The 7,444-nt window shown below is 36.9% G+C and overlaps 1 protein-coding gene across 2 annotated transcripts; it reads right to left on the bottom strand.

The window, feature by feature from the left end:
• Positions 1-1,103: 1,103 nt before the first annotated feature.
• LOC108335943 (homeobox-leucine zipper protein HDG5) lies at positions 1,104-7,123 on the bottom strand. Of its 2 annotated transcripts, none has more exons than XM_017572176.2 (12): positions 6,985-7,123; positions 6,513-6,766; positions 6,241-6,401; positions 5,970-6,087; positions 5,102-5,293; positions 4,310-4,783; positions 3,823-3,924; positions 3,526-3,738; positions 3,244-3,412; positions 2,667-2,935; positions 2,472-2,567; positions 1,104-1,972 (listed from the first exon to the last, which is right to left on the bottom strand). In XM_017572176.2, the coding sequence occupies exons 2-12, from the start codon at positions 6,648-6,650 to the stop codon at positions 1,529-1,531; spliced, it is 2,376 nt and encodes a 791-aa protein (XP_017427665.2). In that variant the 5' UTR covers positions 6,651-6,766; positions 6,985-7,123; the 3' UTR covers positions 1,104-1,528. The 2 variants fall into 2 exon arrangements, with proteins under 2 accessions (XP_017427665.2, XP_052725659.1); XM_052869699.1 differs by having other exon boundaries at positions 6,513-6,760; positions 6,985-7,116.
• Positions 7,124-7,444: the final 321 nt, after the last annotated feature.

Here is a 7,444-nt window from a genome sequence, read left to right as displayed (position 1 = left end):
CAATATTTCAGTAACTATAAATTTATATACAGAATAATAATAATAACATTTTTTTATTAAGAAAAAAAATAACGAATTACTAATATTTTTAATAACTCGGTTTCAATCGATTTTCCGAAATTCTTTCCCCCTGTAAGTTTTATAATTCTTTTTGAACCAGTTATGTAATTGGTTTTCAGTTCGATTTAATTTTTAAGATAGAGGTTTGTTAATAAATTGTTGTGGGAATTTCTTGTGTTTAATCATTCATATTGTGTTTGACTAATTTTAAACCTAACTTTTTGTTTTTTTTATTATAACTTTATTTTGTTTTTTCTTACAACTAGTGTCTAATTTAGTATGCATGAATGATTTAAATTTAAAAAGGTTGTCGAAAAAACCATATAAAGAGTTATATGAAGGAATGAATTAAAACAAAAAGAACCACTCTTCTATTATGAGAGGGTAAAGTATATCGATAAAGTATGTGTATGAGAGGGTAAAGTATCTATTCTACCTAAAAGAATAGATATAATTAGTAAAAAAAATAGATAGGACTAGTATCTATTAGCTAGAAGTACTATACCTTGTGATAGTAAATAATATAATAAGTTAAAAAAAATACATTACAATAAAATAGATTTTTGTTTAGAATTCTAATATCATGTTAATAATTGAATTTTAAAACTATTTCAACCTACAAAACCCACGTATAAAAACTTGTAAGGCAAGGTTTATATTCTTTAACTGGAACTTCCTAACATTATATATATATATATATATATATATATATATATATATATATAAAAGAAACGTATAAATTGCCTAACAACACAACAACTAACAATGTTTTCATAAGAATAAAGAAGTTCTAACTATAAAAGGAATTGAACCCAAAACAAACTACGAGTTTACAAGAAAAAGTAAGAATTAATAATGTTTATAAACGAACAAAAGAATTGAAACGAAAAGAAGTTGTGGAGAAAGGGGGTAGGGAAATAGAAGGGCATAAAAACTTATACAGAAGAATGAAAACAAAAATGGTTTCAAAAAACAAGGTAACAAATGATAATTGCATATGTATCAAGAGTTGTTAAGGTACGGTTTTGATAAGAAGGAGAAGATGAAAAGGAGAGAAAAACATAAAGAGGTAAATTAAGTGAAGTTGAATGATGATAAGCATAAAAAGAAAGACAATAGAGGCTGACATAGAAACAAGAGTCAATTCCCGAACCACAGCACCCTTGGCCTCACTACAAAGCCTAAGGTACTATCTGGTGCGCTCTTGACTCCCTCAGTCCCTCTACCCTCACACACATTAATTCATGCCATTCCACATTGTTTCTCAATTCTTACACACATCCATTAATCACACACTTCCCTACCTAATAATCCCCACTCAGATCCATTTTTATTTTATACCACTCTTACCCTCGTCTCTGCTTCCCCCGTAACCTCATTCTTCTTCTCTTAGTTGTTACTACAAGCTCATAAATCCAAAAGGGTAAACAAAACTCGGGTAAAGGAACCATTTTTGTCACTTGTCATTTCACTGCTTTGGAGGTGCACTCACTGTGGCTTCAGTGCAAAGGAAATTGGTACCATTCTCACTGCTACTAGAAAGAGCACCTTCGATTTGGTGCAAGGTGTTGCAGAGGTGGTTGTTGATGGCCGTTACACTTGAAAGGTTGAGCTTTGCAGAAGGGATTGTGCTGGCAAGAACTTGCAGCCCCATGGTTAGGAGGCAACCCGAGTTGAGAGATGGAGACTCTGAGGAATTAGCATTGATGGGTGTGTCAACGTTGGGTGATGATAGCATTGGCACTATCATGAAGCCTTGGGGAAGAAGGGCAATGCAAGAAGGGTCCTCGCCACTCATGGCTAGCTGGATGGAATCCACATCAATGGTGGTGTACACTACCAAGCTTCCAGACTGGTCGGTGCAACTCTCTTGCAGCATTAGCTCTACGTTCTGGGATGAGTTGCTTGCAACCTGCATGTGTGTAACAATAACCTAAGGTTTAGAATACAAAACCTTTAACTAGTATAATTATATAACTAGTTAAGTAATCACTTCTTAAAAGTGAAGTTTCATTTCAAGGGGATTCATACTATGGAAGTATAGTACAGGTTTTGAAAACAATATCTAAGGTTGTGGAACGGTGCATTTTAACTCTTTCCTTAGAGTGGCAACTTACAGAGACATATAATTTGATGCTTCACGTGTCTCCCTATTTTCTCCTTGTATCTCTAAATAAAAGGTGACATGTGAAGTGAACAAAAAACTGTGCTTCCATGTATCTCTAAATAAAAGGTGACACGTGAAGGGAACAAAAAAACTGGAAAGAGAGTATTGCATTTTAAGTAAGGGTCAAAACCTAGTGATGGATCAAAATTACCACTTGTTTTTTCTAACGGGGAAGGACTAATAAGGGACAGTGAAAAGGTGATATGTATCCTTGAGCAATATTTTATTTGGTAAATTATCTTACATTTATGCGAAGAAGTGAAATGCAGTTTCCTGGATGTGAGCCATTTGCAATATGAGCCACCTCATTCAATGAATTCCCGTTAGAAAGAGCATCCATCTGCCAAGAAAAAAAGACTCGGGTGTTCATTACTTAACCGTTAAGAGTTGAAGTTGAATTGCAAGTGAGATAAGTAGAATATTGGGGGGTTTGCACTACCTGAGATCTGTGACGTTCGTCCCTGAGGAGATCAAAGACCTTGGTATGAGAATAGGGCAACCAAGTGGTTGAAACAGCACTTAGAATCACACCATTAGGTTGGCCAGGCTCCGTGACTTTCCTAGTTGTGATTCTAACCGTGTCTTCAGGGGAATCTGATATAGCTGTCCACGATTGACCACCGGAGGTACTCATGTTAAGGCCAAACGTTTTTATCATTCTTTGGGCTAGTTTCATCAAGTTCTTTCGCGCTTCTGGCGAAGGTATCACTGCAATTGTAGTACAACATATTGTTGATAACTTATTAATGGATACATATTGTAGTAATCTATACCAATAGATAGAAGAGACAAATATAGAAACTATAGGTGATAAGTTATAAAAAGAGAGAAGATATAAGATAAAGAGGATCAATTAGGTTATAAACTCAAGGAATGTTCATGAATCACTACTTATATTCGTTATGTGCTTTCCCTAGCCTAGTTTTTGGTGTTTCAAATCCAATAGATAGTTATTGAGTTAAAATAACATGTTGAAGTTAATGCAATTAAGATTAGAGAGATAAGATTTTGAGAACCTCCTAGATCTGATATGTTTCTGGCCATGAGGCTCGCCACCCTCTCGCATTGTCTCTGCAAAACTCCTAACCAACGCTGTGCTCCGAATGCCATTCCACTGTACACATAGTTGCTGAATATCTGATGGACAGGTTTCTCTTCTACTTTTGCATGCTCAACCCATGTTACCTACATAGATAAATACACACAATCGAAGCAGAATGATGAAATTAGACATGCATATACACCAGAAAATGCTGGGAATGAAATAATTAGAATGCACCAATGGGGATAGCACTTACCCTTGAATACCCATTTGGCATATCTTGAATCACGCAACCGGAGGATCTCCTGCAGTATTTTGGATAAGAAGGGTGAAAATTTTGGTGAAAGTTGTCAACAGGAAAATCAACAATGGCCCAGGTTCCCTCCTCAGCATTTTGTTGACAATAGCGAAGAAAATGAGTCTCGCGAGTGGACACCAAAGGAGAAAGAACTTGAAATTCTGCGTACATCTACAAAATACAACCAATATATCAGTAACCTAGCTAAATTATATACGACGCTACCAGTTCAATACTTACAAGAAACACACTTACCAGCTGAAGAGTCCCGCTTGCATGACCAGAAGCACCAGAAGATATGATTTGGACAGTTTTTGATCGAGACACGATTGAAGGAAACAATTCCATCCATTTTTGCTAAAATGCCAAAGAACAGAAGCCATCAGAAAACAAATGCAAATAGAAGGGGGAAAGAAAAAGAAAGAACTTTCATTATAGTTCACAAAACTTAAATTTCAAACTTTGCAAAATGTTAGAGAAGTTACTTTGACTTTTGTTGTCACTAAAATTGTACAGTTGAAAGGTAAATGATTTTTTCAAATGAAAAATTGTATTTGTATAAATATTCGTACAAGAAAGAAACAGGAACGGGAGCGATGGAGTGAAAACAATAAACGGAGCAAAAAGTTGTACAAATAAGTTCGTGAAATAAGATTAAAGTGAATGAAACTTCCAATTTTCAGAAGAAAGAAAAGGGTTTTCTCAGAATGAAAAAGGTGTTAACAATTCAGCAACCACTTACACCATCAAGGAATGCATCAACAAGAGTGACACTGTTCATTATGACCACAGAAGTGTCACGGCTAGCTTCAGTTCTCAGTTCACTTCGGTGCTTGAGATTCTGAGGGCAAGGAAATATCCTTGCGTGCTCTTCAAAATTCAACACTTCCCTTTCGCCATCACTGCTTCGGATCCAAAGTGGCTCGTTTGTCTGACACATCTTCACAAGTTCTGCCATGGAAGAAGCCGCGAGCTCTAAGGCCAGAGACTTTTCTTCTTCCATCAAGATTCCTCCACCCTCAGCAAATGGTGAAGCTTCGGGAGGCAACATTGGCACAGGAATCATTTCTGTGCAAGGAGCAACAGGATCCGAATAGTGCCTTGGATATATGTTCATATCCAAATCCAATGAAGGGGCCATGAGAGTTGGACCTGCTGCCATTGTTTGTAATGAACGCCCAGTGTACCTTGAAGTGAGGCAACACACGCGTTCTAACTGCAAAATCAACATTCACGTTAATTGTAAATTAAAGTTTAAGTTTGCATAACTTAATTTAAGAGTAACGTAAAACCTCTTTTAGAGTTTAATTTCTGTATGCATTACCAATTAATCAGAAGAGTGTAACTTATAACGTATAAATTATAAAAGTTAAACGTTAGTTTGTTGTTTTGTTGACTATTTTTTCAACCTTTATGTAACCATCCTTGCCAAAGTGAACTCAATCTCCAAAATTTTAAGACGGTTCATACATCAAAATGTAAATCTGAACAAATATTTGTTCAGTGTGATTATCAGAAATAATGGTAAATATACCTCTTCTCTCAACCGGGCATTTTCCATGCGAAGTTGGTGTTCATCCAAACCCAGATCAGCACCCATTATGCATTGGCCACCACAATTGGGACACATAACGTTACGCAATGCAGCTTGTAACCGATAGTTCTCACTCTTTAGAGTCTCATTCTCGGCTCTAAGTATGATATTATCTGCCCGATCTTGTTGTGCCTATTTCCCAGAATTTATAAAATCAAACATGAATTAATGGTTAATAAAGCAAAAACAACCAAAGACTCTTCCGTATGTTTCGTAGTCTTACAACACGTATAGTAATGAGGGTATAATCTTGATGTATATAATTCGCGAAATCCTTCAACATAAATGCTCTTAAAATTTATGAGGAGAAAGAGAAGAGCGAAGACCCTTCATCATCCATTCAAACCCTAAAACCGTAATGATAATAGCAATAAATATGAGTACCGTTTGAGACCACTTGGGACAGGTAGGGTTTAATGCGTACATTAATGGAATACAGACTGTATGATGGACTTACCAAGAACCACAAGTAAATGAGAGTCTCCCCTCTTCCTTTTTTTTTCTTTCTTTTTTTTATTCGAATATATAAATTATATATATACACATGATGGTTTTTTTAATCTATTTACCTGCAATGTATTTAACTCTTACTGTCTATGTAGCTGTTTATTAGGGCATAGGAAAGTTTTAATGCAAGGGAAGGAAACGCGGTTTCATTGGGAAACGTGCTAGCAGTATACGTTAGATTTAATGGGTGGAATTAAGAGCATGAATACAGTTTAGGGTTTGGTTTTATTATTATAAGGTAGTAAAAGTGGACGTTTTAATGGAGGCTGAGAAGAAGCATGGTAATTAAGTTTCAGCGTACCTTCATCTGGGTTCGACGGTTCTGGAACCAGAACTTGACCTGGCGCGGTTTCAGGCCCAATTCATGGCTCAGTTTCAGCCTCTGCTTATCATCTGGGTGAGGACATTCCTTGAACAAACTGCCAAAGTTACATTACGCATGCAACAAGCAATGAACAACAAGTTAAAGCCTTCAATTTCCGTTTCATAGCAAGAAAACAAAAGAGAGAGAAGAATAAGGGAAAGAGAAAGAGAAAGAAAGAGAGATCTAGAATAATGGAACATATTCTTACGCTTCCATTTCTTGGATCTGGCGAGCAGTGTGCCTGTGATATCGTTTCTTCTTGGTGGGTTGTTCACTCTCTTGTTCATTCCCTGACTTATCTTCAACCTGTTCACTTCCTGAGCCACTCTCCATCTCTTCCTTCCCTCGCAGCAGCATATCTTCTTCCTTCTGCTTGAGAAACAAAAGTGGAAATCAAAGGCAAGGAAAGTGGAAAGAAGAAAAAGATTTAACAAAAGCATGCAAAAAGAAAAAAGGAAAAACGGTTGAATAGTTAATTACCATGGAAGGAAAAGGTTGAAAAGGCATGGTGGGGATGAAGTTGAAGTTAGAGTTCTGGATCGAGGAGGAGAAGAGAGTATCGGAGTTCACTACTACGTTCCCTCCCATACTTGACATAACTTGGCAATCCCCATACATTCTTCTTGCTTTCCAAAACCAACTTCACCTGTGTTTGTACTACTTGTAACGTGCTAAGAGAGAGATAAGCTAACCAAACCAAACCAAACTTTACTTCAGTTGAGCCAAACCTGTCCCTAACACCCCACAGCAAAACTTTCCCATATCAGAATCCAAACAATAAAAACCTTTAAACCATCAAAACATTCTCATTCAACCCCAAAACCACAACAGTGTAAAATATTCCTATACTACACAACCGACCAACCAAACCACCACAATCTTAAAAAGATTTTTTAGCATGTCACACGATATATATAAAAAAAAAAGTAGAGACGTTTTTTCTACAACATACCAGAAGGAGGAGTTTCGAGTGATCTTAGTTGAGTTGAGAGACGAGTTGTGTAACACACGCACACGAAGCACAGAAAACACAGAAAAGGGGACCCTCTCTTCTCTCTCGATCCCTCCTTATCCTAGTTTGTTTGTGTTGCTCTATCACATAATATAATGGTCACATTGATAGTACTGTGTTGTAATAAATCGGTTAATTGAATAATTTACTGTGAATGGTAAGTGCAGGTCCACAGAAACCGATCACTGCCACTTACTCCGTCGCCTGTTACATGCCACGTGCTGCTCTCTTAATGGCCATTCCAAACGTTTCCCACACCCTTCGCCAAAGTCAAACCTTTTTTCCTTTCAACTTCTCCCCACGCGCTTTTGCCTCCTTCAGGAGAGTGCATCACACGCGCCCTGTTGTCTCCAAATAGGATATGCGAAGAAAAGAGTTGGGATTGGGAGAGATCTTCCTT

The sequence above is a fragment of the Vigna angularis genome, chromosome 10, assembly GCF_016808095.1.
Source record: "Vigna angularis cultivar LongXiaoDou No.4 chromosome 10, ASM1680809v1, whole genome shotgun sequence".
NCBI classification, from domain to species: domain Eukaryota; kingdom Viridiplantae; phylum Streptophyta; class Magnoliopsida; order Fabales; family Fabaceae; genus Vigna; species Vigna angularis.
The sequence above is the reverse complement of the archived record's forward strand: the minus strand, read 5'-3'. Positions and strand labels throughout refer to the sequence as shown.

What these genes read in the sequence shown, in the direction of transcription:
- LOC108335943 (XM_017572176.2), bottom strand. Translation starts at nt 6,650, where the DNA reads ATGTATGGGGATTGCCAAGTTATGTCAAGTATGGGAGGGAACGTAGTA. An exon ending in TTCAACCTTTTCCTTCCATG is followed by an intron (nt 6,402 to 6,512) that starts GTAATTAACTAT and finishes TTTCTCAAGCAG; the next exon opens with AAGGAAGAAGATATGCTGCT. An exon ending in CAAGCGGGACTCTTCAGCTG is followed by an intron (nt 3,739 to 3,822) that starts GTAAGTGTGTTT and finishes TGTATTTTGTAG; the next exon opens with ATGTACGCAGAATTTCAAGT.